Source organism: Heptranchias perlo, chromosome 16 (genome assembly GCF_035084215.1).
Source record: "Heptranchias perlo isolate sHepPer1 chromosome 16, sHepPer1.hap1, whole genome shotgun sequence".
NCBI lineage: Eukaryota > Metazoa > Chordata > Chondrichthyes > Hexanchiformes > Hexanchidae > Heptranchias > Heptranchias perlo.
In genome coordinates this window covers 6,384,435-6,412,206 of record NC_090340.1, presented here as the reverse complement: position 1 = coordinate 6,412,206, position 27,772 = coordinate 6,384,435, and the positions used below count along the sequence as shown (strand labels likewise).

The 27,772-nt window shown below is 44.8% G+C and overlaps 1 protein-coding gene across 1 annotated transcript in view; it reads left to right on the top strand.

Annotated features, from left to right (window-relative positions):
* The window catches only part of necab2 (N-terminal EF-hand calcium binding protein 2), a 305,211-nt gene that overhangs the window by 148,743 nt on the left and 128,696 nt on the right, over positions 1 to 27,772 (top strand). The window contains exon 5 of the mRNA XM_067997613.1: positions 2,352 to 2,449. Coding sequence (XP_067853714.1) covers positions 2,352 to 2,449 — 98 coding nt within the window. The remainder of the gene's footprint in view (positions 1 to 2,351; positions 2,450 to 27,772) is intronic.

The following is a 27,772-nucleotide window of genomic DNA, read 5'->3' as shown; positions in this document are numbered from 1 at the left end:
GGAAAAGATTAAATAGAATGAGTTGGAATCTGTCCAGAAGTGAAGTTTAGAAGTTTCATTATTTAAATTCTGCTTTCTGCAGTTCTTTTTTAAAAATTCATTTTGTGGAATGATTTGAGAAACTGTCTCTCCCACATCCTGTTCAGTCATTGAATAGCACAATAATGATGGATTGTACTTACCTCATCCTTATTGGATTTATTGGTGACTAGCTTATATTTATGGCCCCTAGTTTTGGTCTCCCCACAAGTGCAAACATTTTCTCTATGTCTTCCCTGTCGAACCCCTTCATAATTTTAAAGACCTCTATCAGGTCACCCCTCAACCTTCTCTTTTCGAGAGAAAAGTCCCCCAGCCTGTTCAGCCTTTTCTGATAGGTATAACCTCTCAGTTCTGGGATCATCCTTGTGAATCTTTTTTGCACCTTCTCCAGTGCCTTGATATCCTTTTTATAATATGGAGACCAGAACTGTGCACAGTATTCCAAGTGTGGTCTAACCAAGGTTCTTTACAAGTTTAACAAAACTTCCCTGCTTTTCATTGCTATCCCTCTAGAATAGTTACACACAGACAAGCTGTTAGTCTCATCCTGGGGGATTGTATTGTGTTTATGTAAAGATATACTGCCGAGGGCTTTATTGGAATCGCAGTGAGATGGTATCAGGAAGGACGGCATCAGCAAACCCAAGTCAGGTTCTCTGCTCGTTTTTTCTCACAGAGCCTTTAACCCACTTATTCCCAACAGCTCAACGCCTCCAATTTAAAAAAACCCAACAGCAGAATTTCACACCTTAACCCTTTCAGTATTAACATCACACCCACGGCACATCTAAGTCCAGCCAGTAAGTACAATCCCACACATACTCATCACTACATCGATCAATGGAAGCAGGGCTCAGACTGGATCATCTCTCCACCTACACAAGGTACCTGCTGATAGGATCAGACTGTGATGTCGAGGCCCACCCACTCCTCTCTGACCACAAATGCAGAGGGGTCTGTATGTTCAAGGCAAAGGTCACAAGTAGGAATCCACATTCTGTGTCACGTGGTGAAGGGGCAGAACGTCAACAACCCAGCTCTAACCTCACCAAAACCTTCCTTGGAATTCAGGATTGCTCTTTGGTAATCAAACATTCAACATCACATCACAGAGAGAGTTACAGAGGGTATTACAGAGAGAGAGTGAGGGTATTGCAGAGAGAGAGTGACAGAGGGTATTACAGAGAGAGAGTGACTGGCGGTATTGCAGAGAGAGAGTGACAGAGGGTATTACAGAGAGAGAGAGTGACAGAGGGTATTACAGAGAGAGAGTGACTGGCGGTATTACAGAGAAAGAGTGACAGAGGGTATTACAGAGAGAGAGAGTGACAGAGGGTATTACAGAGACAGAGTGACAGAGGGTATTACAGAGACAGAGTGACAGAGGGTATTACAGAGAGAGAGAGTGACTGAGGGTATTACAGAGAGAGAGAGTGACAGAGGGTATTACAGAGAGAGAGAGTGACTGAGGGTATTACAGAGAGAGAGTGACAGTGGGTATTACAGAGCGAGAGTGAGACAAAATAGGGTATCGAGAGAGTGTGACAGAATAGAGTACAGAGGGAGAGCAACAGAGTGCGGCACAGAGAGGGGGTGACACAGTACAGAATGAGTGAGTCAGAGTGAAGTACCGAGAGAGACGGAGACAGAGTGTGGTACAGAGAGTGACAGAGTAGTATAGAGAGAGACCGACAGAGTATAGTACAGAGAGAGATTGAGGCAGAGTGCAGTACAGAGAGAGTGTAACAGAGTGCAGTACGGAGTATGATTGAGTGAGATGTAACTTTAATTTACCCCTGTGTCCTGCTGGTCAAGGCTCTGTATATGGTATTCAGTCATGTTGAGTAGAATGGTGGAACGTCCAATCTTATGTCTGTGCTCAGTTAGCTGATCCCAATCAGGGCAGTGGTAGGGGGCTCCGTTGACCTCAGCAACCGAGGTTTATTGAAGGGTCAAACAACTGGGGTTCCTGCCGCTGACCCCTGCCCCGTGACCCCAACGAGAAACCAAATGGATGGCAGCAGCGGACAGGATCCCCCTCATCAGTGAAGCCCCACACTGTCAAATAGCCGCTGACGCCTCAGTTTCTAGCCTAACACCTAAAGGGTGTCCCTATGAGGGGGGTGGGGGTGCGGCTACCAACAACGGTGGAACTGTAACTGTGCCCTCAGGAGAGATGAAGAAGATAGGACCCCCACTCGTGAAGGCATGGAGAGCGACCGGTCATAGAGTTGGGGTCGGAGCCACTCTAGATACTTGACTGAAGATGAGACCAGTGATAACCCTTGTTCTGCTCTCCCTCTCTCTAGATTACTTCGCCTCCCACATGGGAGACTATGAGGATGTCCTTGCCTGCTTGGAGACCTTGAACCTTTCGATTCTGAAAGCTATGGACTACACCAAGAAGGTGAGCCTGACGGTGGGTGGGGGCTGTCACTGGGAGTGGTCCCACACCTGCTCAATAGAGACAGACAGCGGCTGATTGTGTTCGACAGGAGCAGCAGTAATACAGTGTCTTGGTGACCACATTGAGGACAGGCCTTACATCACTACGGATCTTGTGCCTTCACCTGGGACCCGAGTGAAAAATATCAGAGAAATGAGAAAGGAAACTGGGAGTTTAGGAGTGTCGACATTGACCTTTCACCTCTGGTTACACTGGGAGTTTAGGAGTGTTGGCATTGACCTTTCACCTCTGGTTACACTGAGAGTTTAGGAGTGTTGGCATTGACCTTTCACCTCTGGTTACACTGAGAGTTTAGGAGTGTTGGCATTGACCTTTCACCTCTGGTTACACTGGGAGTTTAGGAGTGTTGACATTGACCTTTCACCTCTGGTTACACTGGGAGTTTAGGAGTGTTGATATTGACCTTTCACCTCTGGTTACACTGGGAGTTTAGGAGTGTTGGCATTGACCTTTCACCTCTGGTTACACTGGGAGTTTAGGAGTGTTGGCATTGACCTTTCACCTCTGGTTACACTGGGAGTTTAGGAGTGTTGGCATTGACCTTTCACCTCTGGTTAAACTGAGAGTTTAGGAGTGTTGACATTGACCTTTCACCTCTGGTTAAACTGAGAGTTTAGGAGTGTTGACATTGACCTTTCACCTCTGGTTACACTGAGAGTTTAGGAGTGTCAACATTGACCTTTCACCTCTGGTTACACTGGGAGTTTAGGAGTGTTGACATTGACCTTTCACCTCTGGTTACACTGGGTGTTCAGGAGTGTTGACATTGACCTTTCACCTCTGGTTACACTGGGTGTTCAGGAGTGTTGACATTAACCTTTCACCTCTGGTTACACTGGGTCTTCAGGAGTGTCGACATTGACCTTTCACCTCTGGTTAAACTGAGAGTTTAGGAGTGTCAACATTGACCTTTCACCTCTGGTTACACTGGGAGTTTAGGAGTGTCGACATTGACCTTTCACCTCTGGTTAAACTGGGTCTTCAGGAGTGTCGACATTGACCTTTCACCTCTGGTTAAACTGGGTGTTTAGGAGTGTCGACATTGACCTTTCACCTCTGGTTACACTGGGTGTTTAGGAGTGTTGACATTGACCTTTCACCTCTGGTTAAACTGGGTGTTTAGGAGTGTCGACATTGACCTTTCACCTCTGGTTACACTGGGTGTTTAGGGGTGGGGACACTGGCAGAGGGTTAAAATATCCCCTTCTGTCTATCTGTCTGCCTCTATCTAGATCTGTTTTTCTCTCACTATATCTCACAGCGTTACTTTGCTGAGCAAGGTGCAGTCTGACTGAGCACCAACACCCTCTTGCTCATTTGAGAAAATCCAATCTGTCCCAGTCGCCCTGAAAGTGTAGGAAGTGATGGAGGACACGGGGTCTCCCGGGGGTCACAGCCTAGGCCGCAGTGGGGAACTGGCCTTCCGTGTGGGATCGCAAATAAGGAACTTTGATGTGTTGATCCTGTGATGTCACTCCGTGCCTCAGTCCTGTGATCGCTTTAGGGGGAATTGTAACCCCCAGGACAGGCGGGAGAGGGGAAGTTAAATTCTTAAAAATCTGAAACCCGACCCCAACCCGCCTCTGATGCGCCCAATTCCAGTTTAACCGGGGCCGGTCGGGGGGACGGGCGATAAACCTGCTCCTGAGAGGCAGGTCAGTAATTTAAATATGTTAATGAAGCTGCGGGCCTCAGATTTTAACAGACTTTGACACTTATTGCCTGCGGGCCGGGTTCCCCAGAGCTTGGGAAATCTGGTAGCTGAAAGGGGATGAGAACGGCCAAATCCAGCAGGTAAGTGCCTTTCCAGCACTGCCTGTGGGTCACAGGAGGAGCAGGAGTGCTTCCCCCCCCACCCCCCCGGCCTACCACGCAATCATGCCGCGATCCGCCGAGCTGCGATCTCTGGCCCCCTCCCCCCGTCCCCATGAACTCCAGGCCTTACAGCCCAACTGCTCAATGTGGCCGGGAAACAGAGAAAAACAGCTCAAATGAGGTCCTGCCGTTAAATTCCCTCTCCCCCTCCCTCTCCCCCTCCCTCCTTCCCCCATCCCTCCCCCATCTCCCTCCCCGTCTCATGTTTAGACGAGGTCTGGAATGTTGGACTGGTGCAGGATGAAAGCATCACGACAGCTAGCAGGGAATCAGGCACACACCGGTATAAACCTCTTCCTGTGGTCACACACCAGCTGTGCATTGGTGGAGTGATAGCCCTTTCCGTTAATGGCTCATGTGGAGGAACTCAGATTGCTATGTGTGTGCCATCGATTGTACCCTGCACCCGTGAGAAGCCAGCCAGACAGTGGAAACCCACTGCCCGCTCTATCTGGCCGATGGTGTCACGGGGGAAGTTCACCTAATCAGACGTCCTGGCAAACAAGCCTTCCATCACTGTCGTATAAGTGCAGCTGACTGACACACCCTGGTGATGTCACCGGTAGCGCCCTGGAAGGACCCAGAGGTGCAGAAACTGAAGGCAGTGGTTACTTGTACTGCGAGGGGCAATGTGTGGCCATCAGGTCCAGCCGGGAGCAGCTTTTCCTCAGGGAGGCTGTAGGCGTCTGCGACCAGCTGCCAACTCAACCTGAGCCTGTGTAGGCACTGCTCCTCATTGGGTCCTGAAAGCTCAGCCTCTGCCTGTAGATCCTCTCACCTGGGTCTGTTGGCCCCTCTCTGCTATTCTCCAGGATCTGGTTGTGCAACTCTCTCTCGTGCACCTGCAGATCCCAACACAGCACAATGTGGCTGCTGTGGATGGTCATTTTCCTCCTCCTCAGATGTTGTCTGGAATGCATCCATTGCTCCCCCATCCTGATCTTGTCTGTTTGAGAGGCTGCAAAGTTTTCCTAAAGCTGTTTCAACAGAAGAACTCTCAGTCTCAACAGAAGAACCTCTCAGTCTCAACAGAAGAACCTCTCAGTCTCAACAGAAGAACCTCTCAGTCTCAACAGAAGAACCTCTCAGTCTCAACAGAAGAACCTCTCAGTCTCAACAGAAGAACCTCTCAGTCTCAACAGAAGAACCTCTCAGTCTCAACAGAAGAACTCAGTCTCAACAGAAGAACCTCTCAGTCTCAACAGAAGAACTCTCAGTCTCAACAGAAGAACTCTCAGTCTCAACAGAAGAACTCTCAGTCTCAACAGAAGAACTCTCAGTCTCAACAGAAGAACCTCTCAGCCAAGTGTTTGCCTGAGAGGACTGAGAGACCAGCTGCAATGCCTGAGCTTTTATTGCGATGTGTCAATCACAGGGTTTAAACGGCCAAATCAACTTCTGCATGGATCTCGCCTCCGTTTCACTGGCGAGATTCAGAAGCCATGGGAAAGCCGTGCAGATGAAGTAAAATGAATTTCAGGTTCAGAAACAACAAAAAATTATCTGCCTCAAGTCTTTCAAGTAAATTGCCCTTTTAACAATCTGTCGTCGGCAGTAATTGGGGACACGACTTCTGAGTTTCAGTTGTGCCTACGCACCCAAACGCACCCTCCTTAAACCCGGAAGTGGGCGTGTTGGAGCCGGGTTATGGTCGGGCTTGGAAAAGCTGCTATTTTAACCTCCTACCGCCCCCAACCCAGCCGTTCTTTGGGGTTAAAACGACCCCCTGTGTCTCTGAGGCCAGCTTTTCTATCATTCTGTGTTAATGCCGACGAACAATTATAATCTTTTTCTGGGAATCTTCACTTTGTTGAACTGGAACAACAGAAAGAAACAAAATCCCCTGGGAACGACTGCTGATTTCAAAGCCAGCGGAATTTTCTCAAATTGTTCAGCTGGTTTATGCCCGAGTGGTTTGCCAATGACAGCAAGGCTGTGAGTGGGACCAATGGGTTAGCACCTGAGCCTCTGCCTGATGGCACCTTCCAACTGGAGTAGACACACACTCTCGTGTTCCACTGAACGAGGGAGATCTGCTGAGTGAGGGGCAGTTCTGCAGAGTGAGGGGGGGAGTTCTGTAGAGTGAGGGGCAGCTCTGTAGAGTGAGGGGGGGAGTTCTGTAGAGTGAGGGGGGGAGTTCTGTAGAGTGAGGGGCAGTTCAGTTAAGTGAAGGGGAGTCCTGTAGGGTGATGGGGAGTTCTATTGAGTGAGGGGGAGTTCTGTTGAGTGAGGGGGAGTTTAGTTGAGTGATGGGGAGTTCTATTGAGTGAGGGGGAGTTCTGTTGAGTGAGGGGGAGTTTAGTTGAGTGAGGGGAGTTTAGTTGAGTGAGGGGGAGTTCTGTTGAGTGAGGGGGAGTTTAGTTGAGTGAGGGGGAGTTTAGTTGAGTGAGGGGAGTTTAGTTGAGTGAGGGGGAGTTCTGTTGAGTGAGGGGGAGTTTAGGTGAGTGAGGGGGAGTTTAGTTGAGTGAGGGGAGTTTAGTTGAGTGAGGGGGAGTTTAGTTGAGTGAGGGGGAGTTTAGTTGAGTGAGGGGGAGTTTAGTTGAGTGAGGGGAGTTTAGTTGAGTGAGGGGGAGTTCTATTGAGTGAGGGGGAGTTCTGTTGAGTGAGGGGGAGTTTAGTTGAGTGAGGGGAGTTTAGTTGAGTGAGGGGGAGTTCTGTTGAGTGAGGGGGAGTTTAGTTGAGTGAGGGGGAGTTTAGTTGAGTGAGGGGAGTTTAGTTGAGTGAGGGGGAGTTCTGTTGAGTGAGGGGGAGTTTAGTTGAGTGAGGGGGAGTTTAGTTGAGTGAGGGGAGTTTAGTTGAGTGAGGGGGAGTTTAGTTGAGTGAGGGGGAGTTTAGTTGAGTGAGGGGGAGTTTAGTTGAGTGAGGGGAGTTTAGTTGAGTGAGGGGGAGTTTAGTTGAGTGAGGGGGAGTTTAGTTGAGTGAGGGGGAGTTCTATTGAGTGAGGGGGAGTTCTGTTGAGTGAGGGGGAGTTTAGTTGAGTGAGGGGAGTTTAGTTGAGTGAGGGGGAGTTCTGTTGAGTGAGGGGGAGTTTAGTTGAGTGAGGGGGAGTTTAGTTGAGTGAGGGGAGTTTAGTTGAGTGAGGGGGAGTTCTGTTGAGTGAGGGGGAGTTTAGTTGAGTGAGGGGGAGTTTAGTTGAGTGAGGGGAGTTTAGTTGAGTGAGGGGGAGTTTAGTTGAGTGAGGGGGAGTTTAGTTGAGTGAGGGGAGTTTAGTTGAGTGAGGGGAGTTTAGTTGAGTGAGGGGAGTTTAGTTGAGTGAGGGGGAGTTTAGTTGAGTGAGGGGGAGTTTAGTTGAGTGAGGGGAGTTTAGTTGAGTGCGGGGGAGTTTAGTTGAGTGCGGGGAAGTTTAGTTGAGTGAGGGGAGTTTAGTTGAGTGAGGGGAGTTTAGTTGAGTGAGGGGAGTTTAGTTGAGTGAGGGGGAGTTTAGTTGAGTGAGGGGGAGTTTAGTTGAGTGCGGGGGAGTTTAGTTGAGTGCGGAGGAGTTTAGTTGAGTGAGGGGGAGTTTAGTTGAGTGAGGGGGAGTTTAGTTGAGTGAGGGGAGTTTAGTTGAGTGCGGGGGAGTTTAGTTGAGTGAGGGGAGTTTAGTTGAGTGAGGGGGAGTTTAGTTGAGTGAGGGGGAGTTTAGTTGAGTGAGGGGGAGTTTAGTTGAGTGCGGGGGAGTTTAGTTGAGTGAGGGGGAGTTTAGTTGAGTGCGGGGGAGTTTAGTTGAGTGCGGGGGAGTTTAGTTGAGTGAGGGGGAGTTTAGTTGAGTGAGGGGGAGTTTAGTTGAGTGCGGGGGAGTTTAGTTGAGTGCGGAGGAGTTTAGTTGAGTGCGGGGGAGTTTAGTTGAGTGAGGGGAGTTTAGTTGAGTGCGGAGGAGTTTAGTTGAGTGAGGGGGAGTTTAGTTGAGTGAGGGGAGTTTAGTTGAGTGCGGGGGAGCTCTGTTGAGTGAGGGGGAGTTTAGTTGAGTGAGGGGGAGTTTAGTTGAGTGAGGGGAGTTTAGTTGAGTGAGGGGAGTTTAGTTGAGTGAGGGGGAGTTTAGTTGAGTGAGGGGAGTTTAGTTGAGTGAGGGGGAGTTTAGTTGAGTGAGGGGGAGTTTAGTTGAGTGCGGGGGAGTTTAGTTGAGTGCGGGGGAGTTTAGTTGAGTGCGGAGGAGTTTAGTTGAGTGAGGGGGAGTTTAGTTGAGTGAGGGGAGTTTAGTTGAGTGAGGGGGAGCTCTGTTGAGTGAGGGGAGTTTAGTTGAGTGAGGGGAGTTTAGTTGAGTGAGGGGGAGTTTAATTGAGTGAGGGGGAGTTTAGTTGAGTGAGGGGAGTTTAGTTGAGTGAGGGGAGTTTAGTTGAGTGAGGGGGAGTTTAGTTGAGTGCGGGGGAGTTTAGTTGAGTGAGGGGGAGTTTAGTTGAGTGAGGGGGAGTTTAGTTGAGTGAGGGGAGTTTAGTTGAGTGCTGGGAGTTTAGTTGAGTGCGGGGAGTTTAGTTGAGTGCGGGGGAGTTTAGTTGAGTGAGGGGGAGTTCTGTTGAACGAGGGAGATCTGTTGAGTGAGGGAGTGATCTGTAGAATGAGGGGGATTTCCGTTGTGAGGGAGATCTCATGAGTGAGTGAGAGATATGTTGAGTGGGAGATATGTTGATTGAGGGAGATCTGTTGAGTCAGGGGGAGATCTGTTGAGTGAGGGAGAGATCTGTTGAGTGAGGGAGAGATCTGTTGAGTTGGGAGAGATTTATTGAGTGAGGGAGAGATCTGTTGAGTCGGGGGAGAGTTATTGAGTGAGGGAAAGGTCTGTTGAGTCGGAGGAGATTTATTGAGTGAGGGAGAGATCTGTTGAGTTGGGGGAGATTTATTGAGTGAGGGAGAGATCTGTTGAGTCGGGGGAGAGTTATTGAGTGAGGGAGAGGTCTGTTGAGTCGGAGGAGATTTATTGAATGAGGGAGAGATCTGTTGAGTCGGAGGAGATTTATTGAGTGAGGGAGAGATCTGTTGAGTCGGGGGAGAGTTATTGAGTGAGGGAGAGATCTGTTGAGTCGGGGGAGATTTATTGAGTGAGGGAGAGATCTATTGAGTCGGGGGAGAGTTATTGAGTGAGGGAGAGATCTGTTGAGTCGGAGGAGATTTATTGAGTGAGGGAGAGATCTGTTGAGAGTTGCAGAGTCCTGTTCAGTGAAGGAGTGTTTCTGGCCCCGTTCATTCACCCTGAGTGTGCAACTAATGGGGCAATCATCAAATTGGCAACAGTATTAATATTTCATGATTTCTAGGGCAGTGACAGGCTGGAGAGATATTAGTTCAATCTTACTTCCCTCGGTCATAGTCAGGGTCTGATTAATGTGTTAATAAGATCCTAGAGAGGAAGAAAATTCATTAGAACTAGTTCATTATTCACAATTTTGTAAATGGGCATCTCAAATTAAATTAGTCCCACTGGCCCCCAGCTAATGCTGAGTTGACCTAAATATGTCTGTCTCACAGCCCTGTCTTAAAGTAACATCACCCCTGTAAAGTTAGTCAGAAAGCTGCCTCTTTATTTAGAAATGTTAACCTGACTATATTACCTGTCTTTTGGATGAGACATTAAACCGAGGCCCCATCTGCCCCCTCAGGTGGACATAAAAGATCGAAGAAGAGCAGGGTGTACTCCCCCGTGTTCTGGCTAATATTAATCCCTCAACCAACATCTCTGAAACAGATTATCTGGTCATTATTACCTTGCTGCTTGTGGGATCTTGCTGTGCGCAAATTGGCTGCCAGGTTTCCTACATTACAACAGTGACTACACTTCAAAAATACTTCATTGGCTGTAAAGCGCTTTAGGACATCCTGAGGTTGTGAAAGGCGCAATATAAGTATAAGCTCGTTCTTTCTTCCTTCATATTGGAGAACCACAACATACTGTGACACCGGGGTATCATAATACACCCATATCACTGGGCTCACCTGGGCCCTGTCAGTGCAGCTGAAATGTGGAAGGATCCCCAGTCCGAATTGGATCTCCCAGTTTGAGTGGAAAGTTTGGGAATGTTGCAGGATTTGTGATTCCAATTCAATGGGATCTAGCAGCATTTTTCCAGGAGTTTTGTTTGGGATTCCAGGATTCTACACAGGTTAGCCCTGTGCTCCCACTTTGAATCACCTTGAATGCAATTGGAAGGATTATTGAGCATTACATGGCTCAACATTACAACAGCAAAAACAACACCACCACCAACACCATGGCTAACACCAAAACCACCACCAACACCATGGCTAACACCAAAACCACCACGAACACCATGGCTAACACCAAAACCAGCATCGTCACTATGGCTAACACCAAAACCAGCATCAACACCACGGCTAACACCAAAACCACCACCAACACCACCTAACACCACCAACACCACAGCTAACACCAAAACCACCACCAACACCCCGGCTAACACCAACACCTTGGCTAACAACACCAACACCATGGATAACACCAAAACCACCACCAACACCATGGCTAACGCCTAAACCACCATCAACACCATGGCTAACATCAAAACCACCACCAACACCATGGCTAACACCACCAACACCACGGCTAACACCATCAACACCATGGCTAACACCAAAACCACCACCAACACCATGGCTAACACCAAAACCACCACCAACACCTCGGCTAACACCAAAACCACCACCAACACCATGGCTAACACCAAAACCACCACCAACACCACGGCTAACACCACCAACACCACGGCTAACACCAAAGCCACCACCAACACCATGGCTAACATCAAAACCTCCACCAACACCACGGCTAACACCAAAACCACCACCAACACCACGGCTAACACTAAAACCACCACCAACACCACGGTTAATGCCAAAACCACCACCAACACCACAGCTAACACCAAAACTACCACCAACACCATGGCTAAAACCAAAACCACCAACAAAACCAATACCAACAACAGCAACACCACGACTAACACCAAAACCACCAACACCATGGATAACACCAAAACCACCAACAACACCAATACTAACATCAGCAACACCACGACTAACACCAAAACCACCAACACCATGGATAACACCAAAACCACCAACAACACCAATACTAACATCAGCAACACCACGACTAACACCAAAACCACCAACACCATGGATAACACCAAAGCCACCAACAACACAAGGACTAACACCAAAACCACCAACAACACCACAATAACACCAAAACCACCAACAACACCACAATAACACCAGCAACACTAAAACTAACACCAAAACCACCAACAACACCATGGCTAACACCAAAACCACCAACAACACCAGGACTAACACCAAAACCACCAACAACACTAATTGCAACACCGGCAACACCACGGCTAACATCAAGACCACCAACAACACCAATACTAACACCAGCAACACCACTACTAACACCAAAACCACCAACAACACCATGGCTAACACTAAAATCACCAACTACACCAATACCAACACCAGCAACTCTACGGCTAACACCAAAACCACCAACAACACCAATACCTACACCACCAACACCACGGCTAACACTAAAACCACCAACAACACCAATACCAACACCACGGCTAACACCAAAACCACCAACAACACCACGGCTAACACCAAAACCACCAACAACACCAACACCACCAACACCACCAACACCATGGCTAACACCAAAACCACCAACAACACCAACACCACCAACACCACGGCTAACACTAAAACCACCAACAACACCAATACTAACACCAGCAACACCACTACTAACACCAAAACCACCAACAACACCATGGCTAACACTAAAATCACCAACTACACCAATACCAACACCAGCAACTCTACGGCTAACACCAAAACCACCAACAACACCAATACCTACACCACCAACACCACGGCTAACACTAAAACCACCAACAACACCAATACCAACACCACGGCTAACACCAAAACCACCAACAACACCACGGCTAACACCAAAACCACCAACAACACCAACACCACCAACACCACCAACACCATGGCTAACACCAAAACCACCAACAACACCAACACCACCAACACCACGGCTAACACTAAAACCACCAACAACACCAATACTAACACCAGCAACCCTTGTGATAGAGGTTAACATTCCATTAGCCTTTTAACATATTTTTTGCACCTGTCCACTTTTTTTCTGTGATTCCTGTACATGAATCCCTAAATCTTTCTGCTCCTCCACAGTTCCTAGTTTCTCACCATTTAGAAAATACTCTGATCTATCTTTCTTAGGTCCAAGTAGAGAAATTAGATAGGATAAAAACAGATAGAGGAGGTACTTAAAAGGTTGGCAGGACTCAAAGTAGAAAAGTCACCTGTCCGGATGGGACACATCCGAGGCTGCTGAGGGAAGTAAGGGTGGAAATTGCAAAGGGTCTGTCCACAATCTTCCAATCCTCCTTAGATACGGGAGTGGTGCTGGAGAACTGGAGGATTGTAAATGTTACACCCCAGCCCAAAAATGGGAGAGGGATAAACCCAGTAACTACAGGCCAGTGAGCCTACCATTAGTGGTGCTGAAACTTTTAGAGACAATAATCTGATACAAAATTAATTGTCACTTGGAAAAACGTGGGTTAATGAATGACAGTTGGTATTAACACCAAAACCATCAAAAACATCAATCCCATAGAGGGGCCCATGTAGAGAAATCATTTATAACTAGTGGACAGGTACAGAAAATATTTTAAAAGGCTAATGGAATGTTGGCCTTTATCTCAAGGGTTGCTGCTAATATTGGTGTTGTTGCTGCTGTTGGTATTGATGTTGCTGGTGGTTTTGGTGTTAGTATTGGTGTTGTTGTTGGTGTTGGTATTGGCGTTAGCCATGTTGGTGGTGTTGGTATTGGCGTTAGCCATGTTGGTGGTGTTGGTATTGGCGTTAGCCATGTTGGTGCTGTTGGTATTGGCGTTAGCCATGTTGGTGGTGTTGGTATTGGTGTTGCTGGTGGTTTTGGTGTTAGTATTGGTTTTGTTGCTGGTGTTGGTATTGGTGTTAGCCATGTTGGTGGTGTTGGTATTAATGTTGCTGGTGGTTTTGGTGTTGGTGTTAGTGTTGTTGCTGGTGTTGGTATTGGTGTTAGCCATGTTGGTGGTGTTGGTATTAATGTTGATGGTGTTGGTATTAATAAAGTCAAATCATGTTTGACTAACTTAAGAACATAAGAACATAAGAAATAGGAGCAGGAGTAGGCCATGCGGCCCCTCGAGCCTGCTCCATCATTCAATCAGATGATGACTAAATGAGTTCTTCGATGAAGTAATAGAAAGGTTTGATGAGGGTAGTGCAATTGATGTTGTGTATATGGACTTTTACAAGGCGTTTGATAAAGTACCAGAAAATAGACTTGTTAGCAAAATTGAAGCCCATGGGAGTAAAGGGACAATGGCAGCATGGATACAAAATTGGCTAAAGAACAGAAAGCAGAGAATAGTGGTGAACAGTTCTTTTTCAGACCGGAGGGAAGTATACAGTGGTATCTCCAGGGGTCAGTATTAGGACCACTGCTCTTTTTGATATGTATTCATTACATAGAGTTACATAGAATGTACCACACAGAAACAGGCCATTCGGCCCAACAGGTCCATCCTGTGTTTATGCTCCACACGAGCCTCCTCCCACACTTCTTCAGCCAAAGCCTCAACATAATCTTCTATTCCATTCTCCTTCATGTGTTTATCCAGCTTCCCCTTAAATGCATTTACACTAGTCGCCTCAACAAGCTCCACACCCTAGCAATTTTCTGGATAAAGAAGTTTCTCCCGAATTCTCCTGAATTCTTATATTTATGGCCCCTAGTTCTGGCGTCTACCCTATTGAACTCTTTCATAATTTTAAAGACCTCTATCAGGTCACCCTTCAGCCTTCTCTTTTCTAAAGAAAAGAGCCCCAACTTATTTAATCTTTCCTGATAGGTATAACCTCTCAGTCTGGTATCATCCTAGTAAATCTGTTTTGCACTTTCTCCAGTACCTCTATATCCTTTTTATAAAATGGAGATCAGAACTGTTCACAGTATTCCAAATGTGGTCTAACCAAGGTTCGATACAAGTTTAACATAACTTCTCTGCTTTTCAATTCGATCCCTCTAGAAATGAACCCCGGTGCTTTGTTTGCTTTTTTTTAATGGCCTTATAACATGCGTCGCTAATTCTAGTGATTTGTGTATCTGTACCCCCAGATCCCTTTGCTCCTTTACCCCATTTAGATTCTTGTTTTCCAAGGAGTATGTTGTCTCCTTATTCTTCCTACCAAAATGTACCACCTCAAACTTATCTATATTGAAATTCATTTGCCATTTACACGCCCATTCTGCAAGTTTATTAACGTCTTTTGGTATTTTGTCACAGTCCTCCTCAGTATTAACTATACCCCCCAATTTGCTGCCACCCACAAATTTTGAAATTATACTTCCAATTCCCAAGTCCAAATCTTTGATGTAAATTGTGAACAACATTGGTCCCAGCACCGACCCATGTGGAACACCACTTCTTACCTTTTGCCGTTTGAGTAACTACCTTTAACCTCTACTCTCTTCTTTCTGTTTTGTAGCCTGCTTGCTATCCATTCTGCTACTTGTCCCCTGATTCTATATGGTCTGACTTTAGTCGTGAGTCTACTATGCGATGCCTTATTGAAGGCCTTTTGAAAATCCAAATATATTGCATCTACTGAATTACCCTTCTCTATTCTTTTTGTTACTTCTTCAAGGAATTCATTAAGGTTGGACCTTCCCTTTTGAAATCCATATTATATTTTCGGTTTTGAGATGTTTTTCTATTACATCTTTGAGTAAGGATTCCATTATCTTTCCTACCATTGACCTTAAGCTAACTGGTCTATAGTTCCCTGGACTTGTTCCATCTCCCTTTTTAAATTTCAGAATAACATTAGCTGTCCGGCAGTCCTCTGGCACTATTCCCTTTTCTATTTAATTTTTATATATATGTAATAGTGCCTCTGCTATCTCCTCCCTAACTTCTTTTAATATTCGCGGATGGAATCCATCTGGATCAGGGGTTTTATCCTCTCTAAGTTTAATTAGTTTATTGATTGTCTCCCCCTCTTCTATTTTAAATGTTTTTATATCTTTTTTGATCTTTTCTTCTAATGTCATGCCCACCATGTTAGTCCATGTAATAACCTGGACTTGGGTACACAGGGCATAATTTAAAACTTTGCAGATGATATGAAACTCAGAAATGTAGTAAATAGTGAAGGGGATAGTAGCAAACTTCAGAAGGACATAGACAGACTGGTGAAATGGGCAGACACATGGTGAATGAAATTTAGGGCAGACAAGTGTGAAATGATGAATCATAGAATCATAGAAATGTTACGACACAGAAGGAGGCCATTTGGCCCATCGTGTCCGTGCCAGCCAAAAATGAGCCACCCAGCCTAATCCCACTTTACTGCACTTGGTCCGTGGCCCTGTAGGTTACGGCATTTGAGGTGTACATCCAGGTACTTTTGAAATGAGTTGAGGGTTTCTGCCTCTACCACCCTTTCAGGCAGTGAGTTCCAGACCCCCACCACCCTCTGAGTGAAAAATAAATTTCCTCAGCTCCCCTCTAATCCTTCTACCAATCACTTTAAATCTATGCCCCCTGGTTATTGACCTCTCTGCTAAGGGAAATAGATTCCTCCTATCCATTCTATCTAGGCCCCTCAATTAAATCACCCCTCAGCCTCCTCTGCTCCAAGGAAAACAACTCAAGTCTATCCAATCTGTCATCGTAGCTAAAATTCTCCAGTCCTAGCAACATCCTTGTAAATCTCCTCTGTACCCTCTCTGGTGCAATCACAACTTTCCTGTAATGTGGTGTCCAAAACTGTACGCAGTACTCAAACTGTGGCCTAACTAGTGTTTTATACAGTTCTAGCATAAACTCCCTGTTCTTATATTCTATGCCTCTGCTAATAAAGGAAAATATTCCAAATGCCTTCTGAACCATCATATCTACCTGTCCTGCTTTGTCCAGTTATCTGTGGACATGCACTCCAAGGTCCCTCTGTTCTTCTGCACCTCTCAGTATCCTCCCATTTATTGTGTACTCCCTTGCCTTGTTTGCCCTCCCCAAATGCATTACCTCACACTTCTCTGGATTGAATTCCATTTGTCACTTTTCTGCCCATCTGAGCAGTCCATTGATATCTTCCTGCAGCCTACAGCTTTCCTCCTCACTATCAACCACGGCCAATTTTTGTATCACCTGCAAACTTCCTAATCATGCCCCCTATATTTAAGTCCAAATCATTAGCGTATACCACAAAAAGCAAGGGACCTAGGACTGAGCCCTGCGGAAACCCACTGGAAATATCCTTCTAGTCACAAAGACACCCGTCAACCATTACCTTCTCCTGCCACTGAGCCAATTTTGGATCCAACTTGCCATTTTCCCTTGAATCCCATGGGCCTTTACTTTTTTCACCAGTCTGCCATGTGGGACCTTCTCAAAAGCCTTGCTAAAATCCATGTAGACTGCATCAAATGCACTACCCTCATCTACCCTCCATGTTACCTCCTCAAAAAATTCAATCAATTAGTCAGATACGACAGAATTTTGGAAGGAAGTATGAGGAGCGGCAATATAAAGATAATTTTAAAGGGGGTGCAGGAATAGAGAGACCTGGGAGTTTACGAACACAAATCTTTGACGGTGGCAGGACGATTTGATCATGCTGTTAAAAAAGCCAATGTTGTAAACACAAAAGGACGTAACAATAATTGTGAGCTGGTGCACTTTGGTAGGAAGAATAAGGAGGCGACATTCTCCTTGGAAAATAAGAGTCTAACTGTGATAGAGGAGCAAAGAGATCAAAGGGTAAAGAAACAAAAACCACGAAAAGTAGCGATGCAGGTTAAAAAAGCCCGAAAAAAAGCAAACAAAGCACAGTGCTTCATTTCCAGAGGGATAGAATTGAAAATCAGAGAAGCTACGTCAAACTTGTATAGAACCTTGGTTACACCACATTTAGCGTACTGTGCACAGTTCCGGTCTCCATATAAAAAAAAGGATATTTTGTCTCTCGTAGATTGGGGACTGATGGTTACAGTATAATTTGTCTCATTGATTGGGGACAGATTGTTACAGTATATTTGGCCTCTCATTGGTTTTGGACGGATTGTTACAGTATATTTGGTCTCTCATTGATTGGGCACAGATTGTTACAGTATATTTTATCTCATTGATTGGGGACAGATTGTTACAGTATATTTGGTCTCTCATTGATTGGGGACTGATTGTTACAGTATATTTGGTCTCTCATTGATTGGGGACTGATTGTTACAGTATATTTGGTCTCTCATTGGGGACAGGTTGTTACAGTAAATTTTGTCTCTCATTGATTGGGGACTGATTGTTATAGTATATTTTATCTCATTGATTGGGGACAGATTGTTACAGTATATTTGGTCTCTCATTGATTGGGGACAGATTGTTACAGTATATTTGGTCTCTCATTGATTGGGGACAGATTGTTACAGTATATTTGGTCTCTCATTGATTGGGGACAGATTGTTACAGTATATTTTATCTCATTGATTGGGGACAGATTGTTACAGTATATTTGGTCTCTCATTGATTGGGGACAGATTGTTACAGTATATTTGGTCTCTCATTGATTGGGGACAGATTGTTACAGTATATTTTATCTCATTGATTGGGGACAGATTGTTACAGTATATTTTATCTCATTGATTGGGGACAGATTGTTACAGTATATTTTAAATTCATTCATGGGATGTGGGCATCGCTGGCAAGACCAGCATTTATTGCCCATCCCTAATTGCCCTTGAGAAGGTGGTGCTGAGCCACCTTCTTGAACCGCTGCAGTCCATATATTGAAGGTTCTCCCACAGTGCTGTTAGGAAGGGAGTTCCAGGATTTTGACCCAGTGACGATGAAGGAACGGCGATATATTTCCAAGTCGGAATGGTGTGTGACTTGGTGGGGAATGTGCAGGTGGTGTTGTTCCAATGTGCCTGCTGCCCTTGTCCTTCTAGGTGGTAGAGGTCGCGGGTTTGGGAGGTGCTGTCAAAGAAGCCTTGGCGAGTTGCTGCAGTGCATCCTGTGGATGGTACACACTGCAGCCACAGTGCGCCGGTGGTGAAGGAAGTGAATGTTTAGGCTGGTGCATGGGGTGCCAATCAAGAGGGCTGCTTTGCCCTGGATGGTGTCGAGCTTCTTGAGTGTTGTTGGAGCTGCACTCATCCAGACAAGTGGGGAGTATTCCATCACATGCCTGACCTGATTGATTGGGGACGGATTGTTGCATTATATTTTGTCTCTCATTGATTAGGGACAGATTGTTAATGTCTCTTTAGTATTACATGATTGAGGACAGATTATTACAGTATATTTTGTCTCTCTGATTGGGGACAGATTGTTACAGTATATTTTGTCTCTCATTGATTGGGGACAGATTGTTGCAGTATATTTTGTCATTCATTCATTGTGGACTGATTGTTACTGTATATTTTGTCTCTCATTGAATGGGGACTGATTGTTACTGTATATTTTGTCTCTCTGATTGGGGACAGATTGTTACAGTATATTTTGTCACTTATTGATTGGGTCAGATTGTTACAGTATATTTTATCGCTGATTGATTGGGGACAGATTGTTAAAATATATTTGGTCTCTCATTGATTGTGGACGGAATGTTGCAGGATATTTTGTCACTCATTACTTGTGGACGGATTGTTACAGTATATTTTTTCTTTCATTTATTGAGGACGACTTGTTTCAATCTATTCTGTCTCACTGATTGCACACACATTGTTATGGTGTATTTTTTCACCCATTTATTGGGGACAGTTTGTTACAGTATATTTTGTCTCTCATTGATTGGGGACAGATTGTTACAGTATATTTTAACATAAGAACATAAGAACATAAGAAATAGGAGCAGGAGTAGGCCAATCGGCCCCTCGAGCCTGCTCCGCCATTCAATAAGATCATGGCTGATCTGATCCTAACCTCAAATCTAAATTCATGTCCAATTTCCTGCCCGCTCCCCGTAACCCCTAATTCCCTTTACTTCTAGGAAACTGTTGATTTCTGTTTTAAATTTATTTAATGATGTAGCTTCCACAGCTTCCTGGGGCAGCAAATTCCACAGACCTACTACCCTCTGAGTGAAGAAGTTTCTCCTCATCTCAGTTTTGAAAGAGCAGCCCCTTATTCTAAGATTATGCCCCCTAGTTCTAGTTTCACCCATCCTTGGGAACATCCTTACCGCATCCACCCGATCAAGCCCCTTCACAATCTTATATGTTTCAATAAGATCGCCTCTCATTCTTCTGAACTCCAATGAGTAGAGTCCCAATCTACTCAACCTCTCCTCATATGTCCACCCCCTCATCCCTGGGATTAACCGAGTGAACCTTCTTTGGACTGCCTCGAGAGCAAGTATGTCTTTTCTTAAGTATGGAGACCAAAACTGTATGCAGTATTCCAGGTGTCTCTCATTGATTGGGGACAGATTGTCACAGTATTTGGTCTCTCATTGATTGGGGACAGATTGTTACAGTATATTTTGTCTGTCATTGATTGCGGACAGATTGTTATGGCATATTTTGTCTCTCATTGATTGGGGACAGATTGTTACAGTATATTTTCTCTCATTGATTGGGGACAGATTGTTACAGTATATTTTCTCTCATTGATTGGGGACAGATTGTTACAGTATATTTTCTCTCATTGATTGGGGACAGATTGTTACAGTATATTTTCTCTCATTGATTTGGGACAGATTGTCACAGTATTTGGTCTCTCATTGATTGGGGACTGATTGTTACAGTATATTTTCTCTCATTGATTGGGGACAGATTATTACAGTTTGTTTGCTCTCTTATTGATTGGGGACAAATTGTTACAATATATTTTTTCTCCTGGATTGGGGACAGAATGTTTCATTATATTTTGTCTCTCATTGATCTGGACAGAATGTTACAGTATATTTTGTCTCCCATTGATTGGGGACGGATTGTTTCAGGATATTTTGTCACACATTGATTGGGAATGGTTTGTTACAATACATTTTGTCTCATTGATTGGGGACAGATTGTTACAGTTTATTTGGTCTCAATGATTGGGGACAGATTGTTACAGTATATTTTTTTCTGTCATTGATTGGGGTTAGATTCTTATGGTATATTTTGTCTCTCATTGATTGGGGACTGATTGTTATCGTATATTTTGTCTCTGATTGGTTCTTTACAGATTGTTACAATATATTTTTTCTCTCAATGACTGTGGACAGATTGTTCCGGTAGATTTTCTCTCTCTTTATTCGGGACTGATTGTTACAATATATTTTGTGTAGGAACATAGGAACATAGGAACAGGAGTAGGCCATTTAGCCCCTCGTGCCTGCTCTGCCATTTGGTAAGTTCATGGCTGATCTGTGATCTAGCTCCATATACCTGCCTTTGGCCCATATCCCTTAATACCTTTGGTTGACAAAAAGCTATCTATCTCAGATTTAAATTTAGCAATTGAGCTCGTATCAATTGCCGTTTGCGGAAGAGAGTTCCAAACTTCTACCACCCAGGGTGTGTAGAAATGTTTTCTAATCTCACTCCTGAAAGGTCTGGCTCTAATTTTTAGACTGTGCCCCCTACTCCTAGAATCCCCAACCAACGGAAATAGTCTCTCTCTATCCCCTTACGATCTTATAAACTTCGATCAGATCACCCCTTAACCTTCGAAACTCTAGAGAATACAACCCCAATTTGTGTAATCTCTCCTTGTAACTTAACCCTTGAAGTCCGGGTATCATTCCAGTAAACCTACGCTGCACTCCCTCCAAGGCCAATATGTCCTTCCAAAGGTGCGGTGCCCAGAACTGCTCACAGTACTCCAGGTGCGGTCTAACCAGGGTTTTGTATAGCTGCAGCATAACTTCTGCCCCCTTGTACTCTAGTCCTTGAGATATAAAGGCCAGCATTCCATTAGCCTTATTGATTATTTTCTGCACCTGTTCATGACACTTCAATGATCTATGTTCCTGAACCCCTAAGTCCTTTTGGACATCCACTGTTTTTAACTTTTTACCATTTAGAAAGTACCCTGTTCTATCCTTTTTTGATCCAAAGTGGATGACCTCACATTTGTCTGCATAGAATTCCATTTGCCACAGTTTTGCCCATTCACCTATTTTATCAATATCCCTTTGTAATTTTATGTTTTCATCTACACTGCTTACAATGCCACCAATCTTTGTGTCATCAGCAAACTTAGATATGACACTTTCTATGCCTTCATCTAAGTCGTTAAAAAAATTGTGAATAATTGAGGCCCCAAGACAGATCCCTGCGGGACTCCACTAGTCACATCCTGCCAATGTGAGTACTTACCCATTATTCCTACTCTCTGTCGCCTTTCGCTCAGCCAATTTCCTAACCAAGTCCGTACTTTTCCCTCGATTCCATGAGCTTCTAACTTAGCTAACAGTCTCTTATGTGGGACCTTATCAAATGCCTTCTGGAAGTCCATATAAATAACATCCGTTGACATTCCCCTGTTCACTACTTTAGTCACATCTTCAAAAAATTCAATCAGGTTTGTCAGGCACAACCTACCTTTCACAAATCCATGCTGGCTCTCCCTGATTAACTGAAAATTCTCGAGGTGTTCAGTCACCCGATCCTTAATTATAGACTCCAGCATTTTCCCCACAACAGATGTTAGGCTAACTGGTCTATAATTCCCTGGTTTGCCTCTCTCTCCTTTCTTAAAAAGCGTAGTGACATGTGCAATTTTCCAATCTAGAGGGACAGTTCCTGAATCTAGAGAACTTTGAAAGATTATAGTTAGGGCATCCGCAATGTGCTCAACTACTTCCTTTAAAACCCTGGGATGGAAACCATCTGGTCCTGGGGATTTGTCACTCTTTAGTGCTATTATTTTCTTCATTACTGTTGCTTTACTTATGTTAATTTTATTGAGTCCCTGTCCCTGATTCAATATTAGTTTTCTTGGGATTTCCGGCATGCTATCCTCTTTTTCTATTGTAAATACTGATGCAAAGTAATTATTCAACATGTCCGTCATATCCCCATTGTCAATGACAATATCCCTACTTTCAGTTTTTAAGGGGCCAACACTGCTCCTGACCACCCTCTTTTTCCTAATATAACTATAAAAGTTCTTCATATTGGTTTTGATATCCCTTGCAAGTTTCTTTTCATACTCTCTTTTTGTAGCTCTTACTATCTGTTTTGTGACCCTTTGTTGATCTTTGTATCTTTCCCATTCGCCAGGATCTGTGCCATTTTTTGCCTTTTTGTATTCCCTTTCCTTATGTCTTATACTGTCCCTTACCTCTTTAGTTGTCCATGGCTTTTTTTTGGCAAGTAGAGTTCTTGCCCCTCAGGGGTATAAACTGGTTCTGTATCTCGTTAAATGTTTCTTTAAACATTTCCCACTGATCATCAGTCGTTTTACCCATTAACAGATTTGCCCAGTTTACTGTGGACAGTCTCTGTCTCATCCCATTGAAGTCGGCCTTACCCAAGTCTAGAACCTTAGCAGCTGGTTCACTTTTTTCCCTTTCAAACACTACATTGAACTCGATCATGTTATGATCACTGTTGGATAGATGTTCACGCACAGTTAAGCTGTTAACTAAATCTGGTTCATTACTCATTACTAAATCTAGTATGGCTTGCCCCCTTGTTGCCTCTGGGACATACTGCTGCAGAAAACTATCCCGGACACACTCAAGAAATTCACTACCTTTCTGACAGTTGCTAGTCTACTTTCCCCAATCTATGTGAAGGTTAAAGTCCCCCATTAAGACCACTATGCCTTTGTTACATGCTTGTCTAATCTCTGCATTTATACAATCTAGCACTTCAGAGCTGCTGCCAGGGGTCCGATACACAACTCCCACTGTAGTCTTAGATCCTTTCCTATTTCTCAATTCAACCCATAAGGTCTCTGTTGGCTGCTTACCTCTTATTATATCCTCCTTTATCATTGAATTGATTTCATCTCTAATCACTAAGGCTACTCCTCCCCCTCTTCCATTTTCCCTGTCTCTCCTGTAGACCTTATAACCCGGTATATTTAGTTCCCAATCCTGACCATCCTGCAGCCATGTCTCAGTAATAGCTATCATGTCATACCCTCCAATTTGAATTTGAACCTGTAGTTCATTTAATTTATTCCTTATACTCTGTGCATTTGTATATAGAACTCTTAGTTGGGCCACACACCCTAGCCTGACCTTCAGCTATGATGCTGGGTTAATCGCCTTACGCCTTCTAGTTTTTATTTTATCAGTAGTGTCTAAAGTACACTTTCTTTCTGCTGCTCTACGCTTTTCCCTTTCACTTGTTCTTGAACAACTGTTTGTACTATTTGTATTGTAGATTTCCCCTGGGTCTTCCCCTCTCTTGCTGCTCTCAACTTTACTCCCTTCTGACTCCCCGCTCAGGTTCTCATCCCCCTGCCACTCTAGTTTAAACCTTCCCCAACAGCACTAGCAAACACCCCCGCGAGGACATTGGTCCCGGTCCTGCTCGGGTGTAACCCGTCCCGCTTGTACAGGTCCCACCTTCCCCAGAACCGGTCCCAATGTCCCAGGAATCTAAATCCCTCCCTCCTACACCATCCCTGCAGCCACGCATTCATCCTGTCTATTCTCCTGTTCTTTTCCTCACTAGCACGTGGCACTGGATGTAATCCTGAGATCACCACCTTTGAGGTCCTGCTTTTTAATTTATCTCCTAACTCCTTAAATTCACCTTGCAGGACCTCATCCCTTTTTTTTACCTATGTCGTTGGTACCGATATGGACCACGACTACTGGCTGTTCACCCTCCTCCTCCAGAATGCCCTGCAGCCGTTCCGTGACATCCTTGACCCTAGCAAGAAGGAGGCAACATACCATCCTGGAGTCACGTTTGCGGCCGCAGAAACGCCTATCTGTTCCCTTTACAATTGAATCCCCTATCACTATAGGCCTGCCACTCTTCTTCCTCCCCTCCTGTGCAGCAGAGCCACCCGTGGTGCCACGAACTAGGCTCTTGCTGCTTTTCCCTGATAAGCATCTCTCCCAACAGTATCCAAAGCAAAATATCTGTTTGAGAGGGAGATGGCCCCAGGGAACTCCTGCTCTACCTGCCTTTTACTCTGCCTGGCGGTCACCCATTTCCTTTCTGCCTGCGTAATCTTTACCTGCGGTGTGACCACCTCACTGAATGTGCTATCCACAATAGTCTCAGCATCTCTGATTGACTGGGGACAGATTGTTACAGTATATTTTGTCTCTGATTGATTGGGGACAGATTGTTATAGTATATTTTGTCCCTTATTGAATGGGGGCCAATTGTTACAGTATGTTTTGTCTCTCATTGATTGGGGACAGTGTGTTACGGTATATTTGGTCTCATTGATTGGGGGCAGATTGTTACAGTATATTTTTTTCTCTCATTGATTGGGGACCGATTGTTACAGTTTATTTTATTTCTGATTGATTGCAAACATATTGTTACTGTTTATTTGTTCTCAATGATTTGGGACAGATTGTTATAGTATATTTGGTCTCTCATTGATTGGGGACAGATTGTTACAGTATATTTTGTCTCTCATTGATTGGGGACAGATTGTTACAGTATATTTGGTCTCTCATTGGTTGGGGACTGATTGTTACAGTATATTTGGTCTCTCATTGGTTGGGGACTGATTGTTACAGTATATTTGGTCTCTCATTGGTTGGGACAGATTATAATCATAGAATAAAGAAAGGTTACAGCACAGATGGAGGCCATTTGGCCCATTTATTCCGTGCCAGCTGTATGCATGTGCAATCCAGCTAGTTCCACTCCCACCCCTCCCCCCCCAATCCCCGTAGCTCTGCAAATGTTTTTCTTTCAAGTACTTATCCATTTCCCTTTTGAAGACCATGATTGAATCTGCCTCCACCACCCCCTCGGGCAGTGCATTCCAGATCCTAACCATTCTCTGTCTAAAAAAGTTTTTCCTCATGTCACCTTTGGTTCTTTTGCCAATCACCTTAAATCTATGTCCTTTGGTTCTTGACCCTTCTGCCAATGGGAACAGTTTCTCTCTATCTGCTTGGTCTCGATCCTTCATGATTTTGAATACCTCTATCAAATCTCATCTCAACCTTCTCTGTTCCAAGGAGAACATCCCCAGCTTCTCCATTCTATCCACTTAAGGAAAGTCCCTCATCCCTGGAATCATTCTCGTAAACCTCTTCTGCATCCTCTTTAAGATTTCACATGTTTCCTAAAGTATGGTGCCCAGAACTGGACACAATATTCCAACTGTGGCCAAACCAGTGTTTTATAAAGTTCATCATGACTTCCATACTTTTGCACTCTATACCTCTATTGATAAAGCCTAGGATCCCGTATGCTTTAACCGCTTTCTCAACCTGCTTTGCCACCTTCAATGATTTGTGTACATAGACCCCCAGATCCCGCTGTTCCTGTAACCCTTTTAGAGTTGTGTCCTCTAGTTTCTATTGGCTCTCCTCGTTCTTCCTACCGAAATGTATCACTTTGCATTTTTCTGCATTAAATTTCATCTGCCGTGTGTCCGCCCATGCCACCAGCCTGTCTCTATCCTCTTGAAGTCTATCACTATCCTTCTCACTGTTTGTTACCCTTCCAAGCTTTGTGTCATCTGCAAATTTTGAAATTGTGCCCTGTACACCCAAGTCCAAGTCATTGATATATATCAAGAAAAGCAGTGGTCCCAGCACCGACCCCTGGGGAGCACCATTGTACACCTCCCTCCAGTCTGAAAAACAACCGTTCGCCACTACTCTCTGTTTCCTGTAACTTTACCAATTCTGTATCCATGTTGCTACTGACCCCTTTATTCCATGGGCCGCAATCTTGATGATAAGCCTACCATGCGGCACTTTATCAAACGCCTTTTGAAAGTCCATATACACCACATCAAATGCATTACCCTCATCTACCCTCTCTGTTACCTCATCAAAAAATTCTATCAGGTTAGTTAATCATGATTTGTCTTTAACAAATCCATGCTGGCTTTCCCTAATCAATCCATACTCATCCAAGGGATTGTTAATTCTGTCCCGGAATATTGTTTCTAAAAGTTTCCCCACCACCAGGGTTAAACTGACTGGCCTGTAGTTGCTGGGTTTATCCTTACACCCTTTTTGAACAAGGATGTAACATTTGCAATTCTCCAGTCCTCTGGCTGCACGGATGTTTGGAAGATTATGGCCAGTACCTCCGCAATTTCCCCCATTACTTCCCTCAGCATCCTAGGATGCTTCCAATCCAGACCGGGTGACTTATCTACTTTAAGTACAGCTAGCCTTTCAAGTACCTCTTCTTTATCAAATTTTAGCCCATCCAGTATTTCAACTATATCTTCCTTTACCCAGACTCTGGCAGCATCTTCTTCCTTGGGAAAGATAGATGCAAAGTACTCATTTAGTACCTCGGCCATGCCCTCTGCCTCCATGAATAGATCTCCGATGGTCCCTAATCAGCCCCACCCCTCCTCTTACTATACGTTTACTGTTTACCTGCCTGTGGAAGACTTTTGGATTCCCTTTTATGTTGGCCGCCAGTCTATTCTCATACTCTCTCTTTGCCCCTCTTATTTCCTTTCTCCTTTCCCCTCTGAACTTTCTATATTCTGCCTGGTTCTCACTTGTGTTATCAACCTGACATCTGTGATATGCCCCTTTTTCCCATTTCATCTTATTCTCGATCTCTTTTGTCATTCAGGGAGCTCTGGCTTTAGTTGCTCTATCTTTCTGCCTCGTGGGAATGTGCCTAGACTGTACCAGAATCATCTCCACTTTAAAGCCGATCATTGTTCAATTAAAATTTTGCCTGCCAATCTGTGATTCCAATTTACCCGGGCCAGATCTGTTCTCATCCCATTGAAATTGGCTGTCCTCCAATTGAGTATTTTTACTTTAGAGTGGTCCGTGTCCTTTTCCATAGCTATTCTAAACCCTATGATACTATGATCATAGGCAGCAGGTACATGGGAACAACACCACCTGCACGTTCCCCTTCAAGTCACACACCATCCCGACTTGGAAATATATCACCGTTCCTTCATCATCGCTGGGTCAAAATCCTGGAACTCCCTACCTAACAGCAGTGTGGGAGAACCTTCACCACACGGACTGCAGCGGTTCAAGAAGGCAGCTCACCACCACCTTCTCAAGGGCAATTAGGGATGGGCAATAAATGCCGGCCTTGCCAGCGACGCCCTCATCCCGTGAACGAATTTTTAAAAAATGATCGCTGCTCCCTAAATGCTCCCGCACTGACACTTGCTCCACTTGGCCTCATTCCCTAGAACCAAGTCCAGCAATGCCTCCTTCCTCATTGGGCCGGAAACA